The sequence below is a fragment of the Pan paniscus genome, chromosome 5, assembly GCF_029289425.2.
Source record: "Pan paniscus chromosome 5, NHGRI_mPanPan1-v2.0_pri, whole genome shotgun sequence".
NCBI lineage: Eukaryota > Metazoa > Chordata > Mammalia > Primates > Hominidae > Pan > Pan paniscus.
The window spans coordinates 127,078,186-127,096,817 of NC_073254.2; the positions used below are offsets into that span (position 1 = coordinate 127,078,186).

At 48.5% G+C, this 18,632-nt stretch overlaps 1 protein-coding gene across 2 annotated transcripts in view; it reads right to left on the reverse strand.

Annotated features, from left to right (window-relative positions):
* Window positions 1-2,640: 2,640 nt before the first annotated feature.
* Window positions 2,641-18,632, reverse strand: part of BEND3 (BEN domain containing 3) — a 51,138-nt gene continuing 35,146 nt past the window's right edge. For both annotated transcript variants that reach the window (XM_034962645.4, XM_057302573.2), the window contains exon 4: window positions 2,641-8,414. In XM_034962645.4, the coding sequence (XP_034818536.1) occupies window positions 6,168-8,414 (2,247 nt within the window). In that variant the 3' untranslated portion in view covers window positions 2,641-6,167. The remainder of the gene's footprint in view (window positions 8,415-18,632) is intronic.

The following is an 18,632-nucleotide window of genomic DNA, read 5'->3' on the forward strand; positions in this document are numbered from 1 at the left end:
CCATTTCGGCTCACTGCAACCTCTGCCTCCCGGGTTCAAACGATTCTCCTGCCTCAGCCTCCCGAGTAGCTGGGATTACGGGCATGCGCCACCATGCCCAGCTAATTTTTGTATTTTTAGTAGAGGTGGGGTTTTACCATGTTGGCCAAGCTGGTCTCAACTCCCGACCTCAGGTGATCCACCCACTTTGGCCCCCTAAAGTGCTGGGATTACAAGAGTGAGCCACCGTGCCCACCCTAATTCTATTATTTACATTATTTAGCTCCCAAGGCTCTGTCATTGAAGCTTAATTCTAAAACAAGCACTCCTATATCTAAGATCAGACACACTGGGGCTTAGAGGATGGGAGTGATAGACACCACTGCTGACTTGCAATTGTTTTAGGATCTGAGTCTTGTGTATTGTGGCTTGGGTATGATGGAAATCAGAGGCCAATTTGGGCTCAAATCCTGGCACCGCCAATTTCCAGTTGTGTGAACTTGAGCAAGAAACCAACTTCTCTCCTTACCACAAAACTGAGTTAATAACAGTGACCACAGCAATGAGTTTTTATGAGAAGCAAATGAGATAATGTAGACACCATTTGCGTCCCTAGCTTTCTTACCTGTTAACAAGGCATAATTATGGTACTTACCTCACAAGGCTTTTGAAAGGATAACACGTTGCCCAGGTTCCATTCTTAGCAGTGTCTGGCACATACAATATACTCAAGGAATGTTGGTGCCATCCCAGTCAGAAGCAATGCTTGTTCTTTCCTTTCTCCACCACTGGCCAGATATTCCAAATTTCTTTTTTTTTCTTTTTTTGAGATGGAGTCTCACTCTGTCGCCCAGGCTGGAGTGCAGTGGTGTGATCTCGGCTCACTGCAACATCCACCTCCCAGGTGCAAGCAGTTCTCCTGCCTCAGCCTCCTAAGTAGCTGGGGCCACAGGTGCTCACAACCACACCCAGCCAATTTTGGTATTTTTAGTAGAGACGGGGTTTTACCATGCTGGCCAGGATGGCATCGAACTCCTGACCTCAAGTGATCCTCCCGCCTTGGCCTCCCAAAGTGCTGAGATTACAGGTGTGAGCCACCACGCCGGTAGAGTCCACTGCATTTCACCATTCCAATGATCATGATAATCTCATGTCGAGTTCTTATTTCTGAGAACTAGATCTTACAAGTATACTCTCACTGAAATACTCTGTGAATGTTCTTTCTGGAAGAAAACAAAGATACCCACAGCCACAAGAGTCTCAAAGAATTTAGCTTTTCCTCACTTCTTGCTTAAACTGGCTAGTGGATTTAGCATTTGGAGGTTCAGGTCCAGCACCCAACCAAGGCACACCTGCTGAGAAGGTTTACAGCACAGATGTGCTGGCTGTATAGATTTCAAGGCTATCAAATAAGCAAATACTCACTGTAGTAAGTGTTTCAATCACGAGCCACCAACTACTTTATATCTTCTGATCCCTGGGCCAAAGAAGTTTCTCTGACATCTTGAGATAGAATTTTTACTCTATATGTTATATATATATATATTATATATAAATATATTATATATAATATATAATATTATATATATTTAAAAAAATATAAATATATATATTTTTTTCCTTCAGACAGAGTTTCTGTTGCCCAGGCTGGAATACAGTGGCGTGGTCTCGGCTCACTGCAACTTTGCCTCCCACGTCCAAGCGATTCTCCCACCTCAGCCTCCCGAGTAGCTGAGATCACAGGCGTGCACCACCACGCCTGGCTAATTTTTATATTTTTAGTAGAGACGGGGTTTCACCATGTTGGCCAGGCTGGTCTCAAACTCCTGACTTCAGGTGATCCACCCGCCTTGGCCTCCCAAAGTGTTAGGATTACAGGTGTTAGCCAACGCACCTGGCCTAATTATTACTATAAAATATTAAGTTTAATGATTTATAATTAGCCAAAGAGAAGAGAAGGTGAGGGAAAACATCCCTTTTTACAAATAATAATACATGAGGCCGGGCACAGTGGCTCACACCAGTAATCCCAATACTTTTGGGGGTTGAGGTGGGAGGATTACTTGAGGCCAGTGGTTTGAAACCAGCCTGGGTAACATGGTGAGGTCACATCTCTACAATAATAAAACTAGCCAGGCATGGTAGTGTGGGCCTGTAGTCCCAGCTACTTAGGTGTCTGTGGCAGGAAGATCACTTGAGCCCAGGAAGTCGAGGCTGCAGTGAGCCATGATTATACCACTGCACTCTAGCAGGGTTGGGGCGGGGGGAAACTAAAACCCATTTGATCCAAAATGAAAAAAAAAAAGGCGGTTAAATGAAAATGAAACTCTGCTGGCTTTGCAGGACTGGCCTGGCACCTGACCAGGAAAGGTTAAAAAAGGTCAAACAAGCCTCCTACTACATGGCCAGGAAGTGGTTTGTGGAGAAATGGTTTGGAGGATTTATCTGGCAATTTCTCATTCATTCAGCTGTGGCCAAACTGAAATCCTGTGAGCTGTACCCCTGACACGTAGAGTATGGAAGCCCCAGAAGCTGAAATCCCCCGGAATATTCACGTTCTTCCCTGGGAGGTGGGTGAGGAGGCCACGCACAAAGACAAATAGACCAAGACATATTCTGAGAGACCAGTGCTCTAAGAAAATAACATGTTACGAGACCATGTTTTTCTATTTTTATAACATTTTATATAACTCATAAAACAGTGTTTGTATAAAAATTCACACAAAGTTGCTAGAGAGCATACAATTTCCAAAAATGTCCTGGGTTTTTGTTACATTCAGTTTCCTAAGGATGCACTCCAATCTATGGTAAAATGCAGACATGATGCGAGATTTCATTATCTTTGGTAAAACTATTCTCATTATTTTGTCTCCTCACAGTATTAAGTCTGATATCCACTTTGTGCAGGGTCTGCTATTACTAGGATGTCAGAAAAACATTAAGGCTGGATCTACGAGAGGCAAGTATTTCCAAACAGCAGTAATAGCCCCTTGGCCCCCACCCCCACTTCATGTATCTATACAGTCGATCTACACAGCCGGGCGGGGTGCAAGCTCACGACCTCCACTCGGGAGTCTCGAGATCCCCTCTTGACTGGGAAAGAAGCAAACATTTGGGGGGAATGTTGGAAACGGAGGCCATCTCTAAATGAACCCAGTGGTCATGCTGTGGTGTGGTCAGACCAGCAACTTTTACCAATTAAATAGCCAATCTATTCACCACTAAGTAGATCCCATTGGTTGGTTGGTTGATGATTGCTGCTGATGTGGTTCCCCACTCCCCACAAACATAAAAGGAAAGGAAGGTTTGGAGCCAACACCAAAAGGGGAGGGGCACGCTAGCGCAAATGACACCAGACACGACTTTATTCCCTGTCAAACATTTGTTGTCCTGTAGACACAGCCAAGGTGAACTGAAGGGGGATGCGAACACTCAGTACATTCGTGACTATCTTCATACATTCTTTAAAAACTAACAGAGAAATCAATGAAGACTACCACCTACTGTGACTTACTAGTTCATTCAACATCAAAACGTGTCTGTGCTAATCTTTTAGTCCTTGGGATACAAGGCCAAAAAAAAAAAAAAAAAAAATCCAAAAAACAAACAACTAAAAACCAAAGAATTTAGATGTGGGGGAAGGAAAGCGACTGCCAACAGGTTTCATGGAACACATTAAATTTTGAAAAAATAAGTATTTTGTACTTCTATTGCTTCATGTAAAAAATTTAAAATAAAAAAATGCCCACTGGAGCCACCTGTATGGATGGAGAAGTGAGGACACCATACAGACAGGGCAAGGACCTGCAGGCGTCTCCTGACGACAGTCCAGAGATGGTAAGAGTTCCCACGTGTGTCCACTTCTCTTCACAGAAAGGGACTGTAAGATTCTGGGGGAAGATGCCCTACACATGTAAGGTATTAAGAAAATCACTGAAATACGGTTTCCAAAAATTGAACATGCTCTGGGTTACAAAGAGACATATTTAATTCCTAGAACCTGTTGATTTCTCTAACAGGGGTAGATGGGAGTTTCAAAAAAATTATTAATAAATGATTGTGCTTCTAAAGTTGCAGGGTCAACATTCCACCCTCTAGAAAGCAGGGCAATTCATGGCTTGGAGTCCTCTTGTTTACATCCTAGAAACCAGAACAAATTCCATGGGACCTCCCGCCTCCAGCCCCCAACAACCAGCGGTGGGAAGGGGGAGGTGGTGGGAGAGGGCCACAGCTGTCTTTGGGTAGGGTGCGTGTGTGTGCATGCTGTGTGCATGTGCTGGAGAGACTAAGGCATAGAGAAGGGCCCAAGCGAGGGGGGAAAGTGAGTCTCCTGGCTGCTCCAGTCCCTCCTTTCCAGGCACAAAGAAGTTGAACTTGTTATTCGTGTAGGCCCCCTTCATCTCACTTCAGCTTTTAGTAAGCAGTGCGTGTGTGCCTGAGTAGCTGTGTAAGACAGAGAGTCATTCAGTCCCTGTGCCTTTCTAAATCTGTTTGCAGTTTCAACAGAAATAATCTGTAAATGACACTTAGGAGCAAATTTACTAGTTAGATCAGCAACTTAACATTGCTTTTAAAATCCTGTATTTTAAAAAATGCTCCTGGGTACAGGCAAAATTATGTCATACAGCCACTGGAACTGAAGTCCTTATCAGCTGAATGAAGAAAATTCAGATTGTTTCTGTTATCTCTGCATTTTAAAGTAGCAAGATATTAAGCCATCCCACAGGGGTTCTATGACTACCCTGTGTGATTCAATAAATTTTCCAGGACTCTGGTATGACATTCTGTTTGCATTCGACTGTTTCCTTTCCCTCTCAAGCATTTGGCCCCCAGAGTTAGGTAGGTAAAAGTATCATTTTAAAGGACTTTACCTGTCAGGGAATTTCCCAGTTGGTGCTCCTGGAGAGCATGCAGCTGGCCTGCAGGAGCCTGACATTCCCAGTCGGGAGGGAACGAAGACATGTGCCCCCCAAGGCAGGGGGTGGCCAGGTATAGGACAGCAGGACCTTCTAGAGAGTCCAAGAGGAAAGTTCTGAGTGGACCCTGGGAAGGGACATGTGTACCCCATCTAAAATGGCCTGTGTCCTTCCAATGCCTGGTATCCCCAAGAGGGGCCCAGACCTGGGCCCGCCCTGAGGAATGAGGATGTAGTGCTGCCTGGAGGAGCTAACACTGAGGTCTGGGGAAGTCACCACAAAGCTCCCGGAACCTGGATTTTGTACAAATACACATACGGAAAAGTAAACAGTTCATGGTGAGCTCAAAGAGGCCCACCCTTAAATCTAACAAGAAGCCAAAAGCCCCTGCACTGTTTTCCAAGGAAACATGTCCACTCCCTCCAACCAGCAACCATGTATGGAGAAGGAATGGGGGCAGTGGAAGGACACGGCTCAGATGGAGACACTGCGAACGTGTTTCCACGGCTGTCTACATTCATATCATCATCATCCAGTGTTCTCGCCTAAAGAGTGACACAACATTCTACCAACGCGCCTGAAGGACAGGCCAAGCTGAACGGAAGCCTTCCCAGGCACCAGAGCAGAAGGGAAAACTTGCATGTGGTCGTAAAGGACTTCGCACTATTCCATCCCCTCTACTGCCATCCAAGGGGCATCTTGACTCTTCCAAAATCAGATGTAAAAAACAAGGTCAGTAAAATCAGTATCCATGCCACCTGAAGCTATGATTAGCCACTGTGCACGAACATGGCACTTTTAAAGAGATTTTTTTCTAAGTAAAATGGCCCCCAAAGAGCCCAATGATTTTTTTAAGGGTTTCTTTTTAATTAAAAAAAAAAAATGGGTCAAAATGGAAGATGTAAAATATGGGAAGAGGGGCAAGAGAGTTGCTGGGTTTGCATTTTAAGCTGTGAGGGGCTGGGGAGGGCACAACCAGGGAGAGAGGACCCCTAACCTCTGGTCCCTGCCCTCACAGCTTGCTCTCCCCACACTCAGGCTGCCCCGCCGGGGCACATAGGGCAGAAGTTGTAAGTACAAGAGACCAAACTCAAGGCTTCTTTCTTGCGGTTGGGTGGGTGTTTACGTGTGCAAATGTAGTAAGCCACTCCCCACGGACATAAGGTGCCTGTCTGTGGATGCCATAGGCGTGCTCCCAAGTATTGCTCAGTCCCAAGGGTGCCCATCGCTCAGCCTCTGGTGACCCCGAATCTCTGGGCAGGTCACGGGCCTTCACTTCTCCACTTTCTTTGCTTTCTTGAGGATGTCGCATTTTTTCCTGTTGGGGCGGCGGCACCTCTCATCGATGCTGGGGATACATTCGTAGTGCCACACCTCCTCCATCTTCTCCACCGGGTAGACGGCTTCCACGTAGTGGCGGATGAGCCGCAGCCGCGTGGGGTCCAGTTGCTTCTTGTTGCAAGCCCCGGAATGGTTGTACTGCAGCCGGAGGTTCTCGGCGGTGAAGAGTTCGGGAAACAGGCGGACGAGGAGCCGGGCGGCAAAGTTGCCCACGGAGAGGCTCTGCTGCACGATCTCACGCACCTCCTTGTCAGACAGCAGGTAGGGAGAAGGCACCGGGAAGTCAGGCGAGGGGACCACCAGCTCGTCCAAGGGGATCTTGCAAAAGTCCTTGCTGCTCCTCTCGGGGGGTAGCGGGGGCCCCTCAAACTCCTCCCGGAACCTCTCGGGGTTGATTGCATAGCTGGTCAAGTCTCTGCACTCAGGGCCCGGCACGTGGACCTTGCGCTGCTGCTGGTAGGAGCGCCTTTGCTCCGTGTCCCGGCGCCGGCAGCGCTCATCCAGTTTGCCCACGAACTCCAGGGTCCAGACGCGGTCGTTTTTGGCGCGTGGGTAGAGCAGCTGCACGTAGTGGCGGATGAGCTTGATGCGGGAGGGGTCCAGCTGCTTCTTGCCCAGGGAGCCGCTGCAGTTGTACTGCTTGCGCAGGTTCTCGTGCGTGAAGAGCTCGGGGAACAGGTGCACCAGCAGGCGCGAGGCGAAGTTGCCGATGGACAGGCTGCTCTCGTAGATGCTGCGTAGCTGCTCCTTGCTGAGCAGGCAGTCGGCGCCGGGCACCTCGAAGTCAGGCTGGGGGATCTCTAACTTGTCGAAGTCGATGGGCACCAGCCAGATCTTCTTGGAGCGGCGACCCGGCCGATCGCCCTCGAAGCTGTCCTCCACCTTGACCACTGAGATGTCGTCGGGCAGACTGGAGGAGTCGTAGCAGTCATCACGCGGGGGGTCGCCTTCACTGCCCGCGTCCAGCCCCAGGCCCTCGAGCTCGTCGTTGATGCGCTGGGCACACTGCTGCAGCCAGGCCTCCTCCTCCTGCATGTCAGGGAAGTAGATCTCCGTGTAGTTGCGGATGATCTGCAGCCGCTGCGGGTCCAGCTCCTGCTTTCCACCGTCCCCGTAGCAGCTGTACTGTTCACCCAGCTTGCGGTGGTCGAAGAGCTCGGGGAACAGCCGGTGGAGGAGGAAGACGGCAAACTCGCCTGGTGAGGAGGCTTCGTCCAGGAACTCAGTGAGGTCCTGCGTGTCCACCACGTGGTCTGAGGCGATGGTGCTGCTCCGGTCCAGAGACAGGGCCTCCTCCTGGTCTTTGTTGTCCAGGAAGTGGCCGGGGTCCACCTGCTCTGCCTCAAAGAAGCTGGCGACCTGGCCACTGGGCTGGCTGTCCTCCATTTCCCGCTGGGCCCAGAAGCGGCTGAAGAAGTCGTTCAGCTGGGGCAGGCACTCGGCCTGCCACACAGCCGTGTCCTTCACCGAGGGGTAGTAGACCTCCACATAGTTGCGGATGAGCTGCAGGTGCAGCGACTCCAGCTTGCGCTTGGCCGCAAAGCCACAGGCACTGCAGCCCCGGGAGAAGTCCACGTCGCTGAAGAGCTCGGGGAAGAGCTGCACCAGCAAGCGGCAGGCCAGGTCCCCCCCTGACAGGCTCTGGTCCACGATCTGCTTGAGCTCCGCGGCTGTGAGCTGGTACTCAGGGGGCGGCTGGAATTTGGCCACCATCTCAGTGGGGCTCACCTGCTTCTTGATGCGGCTCACCTCAAGGGAGAGCAGGTCCACCTTGCTGTGCAGCTGGGACATGTTGGACGTGAGGGTGTTGAGCATGTAGAACATCTTCTGGATCAGGAAGTAGATATTGGGGTCGTTGTCAGTGCCTGCCCCGGTGCTGCCACAGTCCCGCTTCTGTGGCTCATTCAGGAGCCGCAGCGACGAGGGGCTGTTGCTGGCGTTTGCCTTCTCAAAAAGCTCGTACATGTTTAGCAGGTCCCCCGAGGGAGGATTCTTCTTCTCCATGATCTTGTGCGAGATGCCATACAGAGGCTTCTTGTAGGAAGGGGTGGTGGCATCGTTGCAGGGCTCCTCCTCTCCAGGCCACACAGAGCCCAAGCTCCTGCCCCTGCCGGCCTGCTCACCATTGCCTTGGCAGGGCGAGCTGTTCTCACGGTTCCGCATGCCTGCTAGGAGAGCCTGCAAAACAAAAATCATTTCCCAGAGTGTTAGGTGGGTGCTGTGGTTTATGACACTAAACAAGGGTCTGTGTAGCACACAGAGGCCAAGGTCAACCTTGGGAGCATGTAAGAAACTGATTCCTCACCCTGAATCACTCTGTCATCCAAGGATGCACCACTGATACAAACCTGCATCCCCAGCACCCCAGACCTGCTGCTCTCCCCATTCCCTGAGAAAAGACTCAGGCTGGGCCCAGGGAGGCTTTGCGCTCTCACAGGGCACCAGCAGTGGACTTCCTTTCCATCAGAGGGCTGACATTGGTGCTGGCAATACTGGGCAAGAACTCTGCAAGAAACAGGAGGACGAGCACAGGAAGGCAACGGGCTTGTGCAGCTGCCGGCCACGGGCAGGTCACCTCATGGACCCGTGCCTTGGTCTGCTCTCAGGAAGGGACAGAGATTCCTACCTATGGTAGCTCCCAAAGGCAGCAGTGTGTCCTTTTAGCCTGCAGCCTTTGGGAGAGCAGGCGTCCCTTTTCGGGAAGGCTCATCTGGGACGCATGGTCGGGGCACCTGAGAACTGGGCTGTGGAGAGCGGCTGTCTGATGCCAACTCCACCACTGCCTGAAATCACATCTTAGGCCAGAAAAAGCCGGCCCAGAACTTTCTGGCCTATGCAACTGTGAGCCAGTAGAAACAACCCCCCGTTTCTGAAAAATCAACAAGTATATAAACTATGTTATATTCATACAATGGAATATTACTCAGCAATAAGATATTATTGATACAGTACACAAAGTACTCATGATAAATCTCAAAATAAATAACAAAAAGGTCATAGTGTTTGATTCCATTTGTGTATGTACAATTCTAGAAAACGCAAGCTTGCCTATAGTGACAGAATGCAGATAGTCATTGCCTAGGGATTGCAGGGAGAATTCGATGGGACACAGAGAATGAAATGGAGAACGTCAGTGGGTGACGGATGTTTATCATCATGACTGTGGCTGTGGGTTCACTGGTAGACACGTGTCAAAACGTATCAAATTGTATACCTTAAATATGTATCATTCATTGTGTTTCAGCCATAACCTAATAAGCCTGTTTTTGACAAATGTTGAATTCGACCCAGATAGTTATGTAAATGTATATCTGAGTTTTAGGAAAGCAGATGAGCTAGTCAGTGAGTGCTGGTGGGTGTCGGGGGAGGAGGGAGCCTTTGCTCCCACTGACAGGCATGTGCCTCAGGCAACTGGGAATAGACAAGAACAAACGGCATCCTGGGGTGCTTCTCTCCACACTTGGGAAGAGTACAGGTGGCTGGGACTGGCCTAGCCCAGCGCTTCTTAAGCTCTAGTGTACACACTGAATCACCTGGGGTCTTGCTGGAATGCAGAGTGTGAACCCTGGGCCTGCATCTCTAATAAGCTCCTGGGTGCTGTGGCTGCTGTCTATCCTCTCTGAGTAGCCAGGGCTTGGCAGTCAGTGTTTGCTCTCAGTTTATCCCATCCAGGCAGATCAAGGTTATTTTAAAGTTTTCAGGTAACTAATGCCAGCACAAAACAGTGCATGAGGTGTTTTTCTCTGCAGCCTCAACCAATGTAGGGAAAAGAGACAACCTCAGAAGCGAGGCTTTGTACAGCAAGTGAGCAATATGAGGCTGAGAATAGGCAGATCCAGGGGGAATAGAAACCAAGAGCCCAAATAAACAGAAAACTTTCATCATTCTGAACCTTCCATGTGTTCTTTTTCATTTAAATTAATGAACGGCTGGGCGTGGTGGCTCACGCCTGTAATCCCAGCACTTTGGGAGGCCAAGATGGGTGGATCTCCTGAGCTCAGAAGTTCCGCCAGCCTGGGCAACATGGCGAAACACTGTCTCTACTAAAAAAATACAAAAAAAATTAGCCTGGCACAGTAGTGTGCACCTGTAGTCCCAGCTACTCAGGAGGCTGAAGTAGGAGGATAACTTGAGCCTGGGAGATGGAGGCTGCAGTGAGCTAAGATCTTGCCACTGCACCCCAGCCTGGGTGACAGAGTGAGACCCCATCTCAATAATAATTAATAAATTACTTCCTAGACTCTCTCTTTTGGATAATAGAATAATCTGACTCATATTAAAGAAATGTTAATTCTTCTCTTGTGCCCCCATGAGGACAACCATGCAAAAGAAAAACTACTCCCTTAGTGACCTTATAAAGGGACTCGTACGTGCATTAGTTATCACAGAGCTGGCCAATACTTCCTTCAGGGTTTGTGTGTGTGTGTGTGTGTGTATATATATATATATATATATATATATCTGTGAGCAAATGGTCAGTGGCAACTGGCCCTTGTGGCCCCCACTCCCCACCCCTCCCCTCTACAGCACTCACAGGAGCAGAGGACCAAGAACATACCAGAGTGGAGGCAGCCTGTCAGGGGTGGCCAGCCACCTGCCCCATTCCCTCTGGGGTCTCCTTGCCAAGCTGTCCCCATCCCTGTCAAACTGCATGATGGTTGTGCGATGGGACCACGTTGTTCCTGAGTCTATCCCCAGTGCCTAGCAAAGTGCCCAGGGTACAGAAGAGGTCAATGAATTTCTGTCAACCACACATGTGAATAAAGCAGGGCAAAGTGTTCCACCATTCTCAAATACATGCTTAAGAAAAGTGAGGCCAGGTGCAGTGGCTCACACCTGTAATCCCAGTATTTTGGGAGGCTGAGGCAGGGGATCTCAAGCCCAGGAGTTCAAGACCAGCCTGGGCAACATGGTGAAACCCCACCTCTACAAAAATAAGCTGGGAGTGGTAGTGTGTGCCTGTAGTCTCAGCTACTCGGGAGGCTGAGGTAAGAGGATTGCTTCAGCCTGGGAGGTTGAGGCTTCGTGAGCTGAGATCACACCGCTGCACTCCAGCCTGGGCAACAGAGCAAGACCCTGTCTCAGAAAGAAAAAGAAAAGGAGAAAAAAAAGAAAAGGGAGCTGTTCTGATAAGAGCACTGGCATGAAGGTGTGGCTAAGAACTCAGCTCAATCAGCAAGCATTCTGTTTGTGACCTTGTAAGCCTCACCTTCCTTTACTCAGGGTAAATCATGCTACCTGTCCCACAGGGTGGTTGTGAGGATTTAAGGAGACAGTGCACACACAGCACTGAGTCTACCTGAATCACACTAAGTGCTTAATAAATATTTATGGCCGGGTGCGGTGGCTCATGCCTGTAATCCCAGCACTTTGGGAGGCCGAGGCAGGTGGATCACTTGAGGTCAGGAGTTCGAAACTAGCCTGGCCAACACGGTGAAACCCCATCTCTACTAAAAATACAAAATTAGTTGGGTGTGGTGGCGCATGCCTGTAATCCCAGCTACTGGGGAGGCTGAGGCAGGAGAACTGCTTGAACCTGGGAGGCGGAGGTTGCAGTGAGCCAAGATCGTGCCACTGCACTCTGGCCTGGGCAACAGAGTGAGACTCTGTCTCAAAAATAAATACATAAAAATTTATTATTACAATATGATTTATTATTACATAATGTAATTCCCAAGCCATGGCAGAGGTAGTTCTGTAGGGGACTTTTATTAGGGGAGTTGTAATGACACTCTCAAGTACACTGAGAAGGACTTTCCCACAGTGCCTCAGGGTAAGTCACTCATGGAAGGCACTTATTAGAGGTCTGTTTGTCCTAAAGGCTGGGAATTTAAGCCCTTTATGTTTCTTCTGTTCTGTTATCTGGCATTATTTCTTTAAAAAAGAAAGAAAAGAAAACATATACACACACCAGAAAGGAAGGGGTGGAGATAGCTGAAAACCTTTACCCCTAATGCAGTGTTTCAAATTGTGGGATAGTAGATGATAACTGATTTTGGTGGATCGTGAAGAGGGAGGAGCCGGGCGCGGTGGCTCATGCCTATAATCCCAGCACTTTGGGAGGATGAGGTGAGTGGATCACGAGGTCAGGAGATTGAGACCATCCTGGCTAATGCGGTGAAACTCCATCTCTACTAAAAATACAAAAAATTAGCTGGGAGTGGTAGCACATGCCTGTAGTCCCAGCTACTCAGGAGGCTAAGGCAGGAGAATCACTTGAACGCGGGAGGCGGAGGTGGCAGTGAGTGCCACTGCACTCCAGCCTGGGCAACAGAGCGTCTCAAAAAAAAAAAAGAAGAGGGAGGGATTAGCCACTAGGGAGGCTTAGGTGGGAGGATCACTTGAGTCTTGGAGGTGGAGGTTGCAGTGAGCTGTGACTGCACCACTGTACCACAGCTTGGGCGACAGTGAGACCGTGTCTCAAAAAAAAAAATAAATAAATAAATAAAGAGGGAGGGAAGGAGGAAATAAGAAAGCAAGAAGAATAGAAAATATCAAAGTGTACTGCACAAAGTAAATCAATTTAAGAGTTTTGTTTCATTACTATATGTATGTCTAAATACTTATTTACAAATTCATACAGGTAAGTTGTATTGCTCTATAAGGTGATTTATAACTGTGGGTCACTGTGGAAAACCATTGCCCTAACAAACTCAAAGTGCCTTACTTGCTAATTCCTGTAGAATGTAAAGTAAAATTTTTGGCAATTTATTCACCATTTAGTTCTATTACACTAAAATAATTTTAGAGGTCCCATGGACTATAAGATTACTATAAGGTTTACCAATAGAGAGAAATTTGGGTTTGGAGTACTAACAATTACAAATCATAACTATATTAGGAGTGATTTTAGAAAAGGAGACTTTGCTTTAAACTAAGGTTCCATTAGCACATTTAAAATAGAATTTCCTAAGAAAGAGATCATCAGAAACGTATATAGCATGCAACAAGAGTACATGTTCTAGAAGGAGACTTGCCCAGGGGAGAAATGAGTACAGGGAAAAGTTTCTGGTGAATTATTTGAATACCAACAACACACACAAGATTTGACTCCCTCACATTCCTACAGCAGGTGGGAGGCAAGAGTACATTGAAACTGGGAAACCCCCCATAACTCTCAATATTCAGCCTCATTAATACAAATATTTCCGTTTCCACCAAGCATGTTAGAAACACTGCCGTCAACAGAAACATTTTTGGCTAGATTGCTTGAATAAAAAATGTTAGTGTCCCAGTAGAGGGCAATATTCACTCCCAGAAACCTTGGGTACACAATTCAACACAGAACACAACACAAGCACTGAAGAGAAACTTCTTAGATACTCCCACACTGGTGTCCTGTCAGCTCAGTGCTCCAATTAATTCCACAAATGCTGCCAAGGCGGCAATGGGCTGGCTGCGTTTGTGGCTGATGATAAAATCTCAGCTCAGCTGTCTAGGAGTATCAAGAAATCTTTAAATCTGTGCTACTTGGCACTGGGTAGGACTGGCTGACACGTTCCCAATTCTCTGAGGCTCGTCTTCCAACCATATGGGAACTCTGCTGTACAGCTCAGGCTCTGCAATGCCAGCGTCTAGCCCGGATCTTGATCAGGGCGTTTCATTCAGCCACCAGCACCCGTAGAACCCAGAGAGAATGCCCAAATCTCTCAGCTGGAGAATCTGACTGAACAAAAAGAAGCTGATGTTGGGTTACAAGTGAGGGGTAAATAGACTATTTAGGGAGACTCCAGGTGTCCATGCCCAGTGACATCCCAGGGAGTGGGACACCCTGGAGATGCTCCAAGTGCTAGACGTCTTCATCGCAACCCCAAATCCAAGAGTGGTCACTGAATTTAGTTCAATGAATGAGTGGCTCAAAAGTGCCCTGAGAGTCAGCACGCTGGAACACTCAGAAAGCAGCATGGCTTGGGGAAGCAGAGAGGCCATGTGAAACAGTGGTCAGTTGGGCTGGCATCTCCCTCCTGGAATCACAGTCGCATGAATGATGCTTATACCACTTTCATTTTCAACATTATTATTTTCATCATCATCATCAAATTTTTTTTTGAGACAGGATCTCACTCTGTTGCCCAGGCTGGAGTGCAGTGATGTGATCTTGGCTCACTGCAACCTTCGCCATCACTCCCCACCCTCCCCAGGCTCAAGTTATCCTCCCACCACAGCCTCCCAAGTAGTTGGGACCACAGGCACACACCACCATGGTCAGCTAATTTTTTTTGTATTTTTAGTAGAGACCCTGTACTTATTTTTCTATCCTGGGTATTAATTAGGGCAGGTCTCCCTCTAGAACATGTACTCTTGTTGCACAGTATATGAATTTCTAATGATCTCTTTCTGCACAAAATCCTATTTTAAATGTGCTCACCATGTTGTCCAGGCTGGCCTCGAACTCTTGAGCTCCAGTAATCGGCCCACCTTGGCTTCCCAAAGTGTTGGAATTACAAGTGTGAGCCACCACATCCGGCCAAAACAATTTTTTTTTAAATTAAATCAGAGACAGGGCTGCACTAAGTTGCCTATGTTCACAGGCGTGATCCCACTACTGATCAGCAGGGGAGTTCTGACCTGCTCTGTTTCTGACCTGAGCCGGTTCACCCCTCCTTAGGCAACCCAGTGGTAACCCTCACTAAGTTCAGCATCAATACGGTGACCTCCCAGGATCAAGCCAGACACAGTCTCTGCTCTCACGGCTCTTACTCTGTGGGTCATCCTTCTGCTGCCAACACTATATGGTAAGGGTGAAGGATGTGCTAAGATGGCTGAAGAAACAAGATTCTGGGGAGATAAAGCAACTATAATGAAGGGAAAAGAGGAAGACCAGAAGACCTAGCAAGATATGAGTGCACCTAAGGCTTCTCATGCATCTTACAAATATCCCAGTATCCCACCAGCATGATGTTTGAGTGCCCAGTTCGGAATCACGCAGGCTTGGTAGTGCTAACTTCTCTGAGCCTCATTAAAATGGGAATGTACCTATCTGCGATAGTTGTTGAGAGACTTCTTAAGAATCCTCAGCTCACACCACAGTAACTGACACTCAGGAGGTGTTCTGTGCATTTGCACTGCATGAGATGCCATTTCCATTTTCCAAATGAAAAACAAACCACAGAGACATTTTAGGACTTAAAAAAATAAACGAAAAACCCCAGGAGAACAAAGCTAACCTCTGCCTGGCATACGGCTCTTGAACACTGCCCCACTTCTGTGAACAAAAAGATGATTACCAATAAAAACTTTGGCTATGCACCTCCCACATCTGCTGTATTTGGCTACGAAGTCCTCTCCAACAGAGGTGCCAAATAAGTCTTTACACAGCCCTTTGTTAGACTTTTTGAGGGAGGTTTTTTCTTCTAAGCATTGTACTAAATGTCACTCATAAAACAAGTTGTCAACATTGATAGACGCCTACCTGTGACATACTGTTAGCATCAGGGCTCCCCACTTTGCCCTCCTGCACTTTCCTTGGGGCAGGGGAGAGAAGACAGGAGATGGTCTATGTCCTGACTGGATGGTGCCCAGGCTGGGTGTCCTCAAGGGCATCAGGTGGCCTCCCTTGATGGTGCCATGCTGATTTCATTCTGATAAATGTAGAGGGAGGCAGCTGAATGCTGGTCATGGGGTTGAGGGCTGGAGATGGGAGCTCAGAGGCAATAAATAAACATTTCTTTTTGAGACAGAGTCTCACTGTCACCCAGGCTGGAGTGCAGTGGCGCAATCTCGGCTCACTGCAAGCTCTGCCTCCTGGGTTCACGCCATTCTCCTGCCTCAGCCTCCCGAGTAGCTGGGACTACAGGTGCCTGCCACCACGCCCGGCTAATTTTTTGTATTTTTTTAGTACAGAGGGGGTTTCATCGTGTTAGCCAGGATGGTCTCAATCTCCTAACCTTGTGATCCGCCCACCTCGGCCTCCCAAAGTGCTGGGATTACAGGCATGAGCCTCCGTGCCCGGCCCAGTAAACAACATTTCTAAAGGCTGACGTGGAGCATGCCCCATGCTGCGTCCTCATGTGGACTATCTCAGTGATCCACAACAGCCCAGCGAGGCGGGCAGTGTCACCCCTCATGACAGTGGAGGAACCTGAGTTTTGGCTGAGTTTTGGCGATCTGCCCCTCGTCTGACCCCAGATTCTCTACTTGTTCTTGTATTTTAGCATGCTGGTAGTGATATGGGAGGGGGCTATGGAAGTGCTGGGTAGAGAAGGGCGGGTCCCTGGCTAGTGCTCCACCCTCAGGCCTGTGCCCATGGACCTAGGTGAGGACAGGCACTCCTGCCTTTGCACCCAAATGTTGCATTTTCCAAGACCACCCTGGCCTGCCACGCCCCCATTTCTATCCTGTGCCTATAGAAATCCCCGAGACCCTAGCAGGCAGGCACACAAGCAGCTGGATGTCCAGAGGAGCGGATCAGTGGAAGAAGATAGAAGCAACTGGACGTCTACAGAAACACACGGGTGGAGGAACACACAACTGGGTGGATGTCGAGAGGATGTCGGGAGCACACCGACAGGCACCACCAGCATGATGACAGGTCATTGACCAGCAAAACAATGTGGAGTTTGGCCGGGGCAGTAGGAGGAGGGCCCGGGCCACTGAGCAGCCCAACTCCAGGGGAAATTCATTTTCCTTCTGGCTCCCCCATCTGCTGAGAGCTACTTCCAACTCAATAAAACCTTGCACTCATTCTCTAAGCCCAGGTGTGATCCGATTCTTCTGGTACACCAAGGCAAGAACCCAGGATACAGAAAGCCCTCTGTCCTTGCAACAAGGTGGAGGGTCTAATTGAGCTGGTTAACACAAGCTGCCTATAGACAGGAGCAAAACTAAAAAGGCACCCTGTAACATATGCCCACTGGGGCTTCAGGAGCTGTAAACATCCACCCCTAGACACTGCCATGGGGTCAGAGCCCCACAGCCTGACTGTCTGTATGCCCCCCTAGAGGTTTGAGCAGTGGGGCACTGAAGAAGCAAGCCACACCCCCATCGCATGCCCTGCAAGGGGACAACGGAACTTCTCCCGTTTCAGTAGGATGACTCAGAGAAAGTGACAGTGTCTTCCCAATCAGTCCTGATAATCTCACCCCAGTAACAAGGCTGCCCCACTGGCACCCTGGCACCTTTTAACTTACATGCCTGAGTTTGCTCAGCTGCCTGGTTGAGGTATTAACTCGTTTGTTATATGGATTAGATGGAATAAGGTATGGAAGGCACTATTTGTTGAGTAGCTACTGGTAACTGTTAGTGTGCTTCCTTTCTACTTTTTTTTATTTTAAATAGAGACAGGGTCTCACTATGTTGCCCAGGCTGGTCTTGAACTCCTGAGCTCAAGTGATCCTCCCGCCTCGGCCTCCCAAAACGCTAGGATTACAGATATGAGCCACCACACCTCACCCTTTCTACTTTTTTGATTATCACTGGCTGCATCCTCTAGGTTCCTCCTGTCTTTAATGAAAGTGCTTCAGAAAACATTACATATGGCTGGCTGTGGTGGCTCACACCTGTAATCCCGGCACTTTCGGAGGCCAAGATGGGCAGATTGCTTGAGCCCAGTAGTTGGAGACCAACCTGGGTAACATGGCAAACCCCTGTCATTACAAAAATTAGCCACTGGGAGGCTGAGGTGAGGGGATTGCTTAAGCCCGGGAGGTCGAGGCGGCAATGAACCAGGACTGTGCCACTGCACTCCAGCCTGAGCCACAGAATGAGATCCCATCTCAAAAAAAAAAAAGAAAAAAGAAAAGAAAAGAAAAAGAAGAAAACAGTACATACACCCCACCCTACTCCAGTCACCATATATATCTTAGAAGAAACAGAAGATTCAGCGGCAGAGGATAAGAGAATATTCACCCTGAATTAAGACTAGTACTTTTTTGAAAAATTAACATACAGTATAATTTCATAAAACAGATGGATTGTTCTAAAGTCCCCAGGGTTGGCTGGGCACAGTGGCTCAAGGATGTAATCCCAGTATTTTGGAGGCCAGGGCGGGTGGATCTCCTGAGGTCAGGAGTTCGAGATCAGCCTAGCCAACATGGTGAAACCCCATCTCTAATAAAAATACAAAAAAATTAGCTGGGCGTGGTGGTGCGCACCTGTAACCCCAGCTACTCGGGAAGCTGTGGCAGAAAAATCACTTGCACCTGGGAGGCAGAGGTTGCAGTGAGCAGAGATCATGCCACTGCACTCCAGCCTGGGTGACAGAGAGAGATTCCATCTCAAAAAAGTAAATAAAATAAATAAAGTCCCCAGGGTTCTAAGACTATTGATTTACTGGCACATCCATCAGCTTATACAAATTTATTTTTTATTTTTTGGCATGGGATCTCAGTCTGTTGCCCAAGCTGGAGTGCAGAGGCAGGATCATTGCAGCCTCAACCTCCTAGGATCAGGTGATCC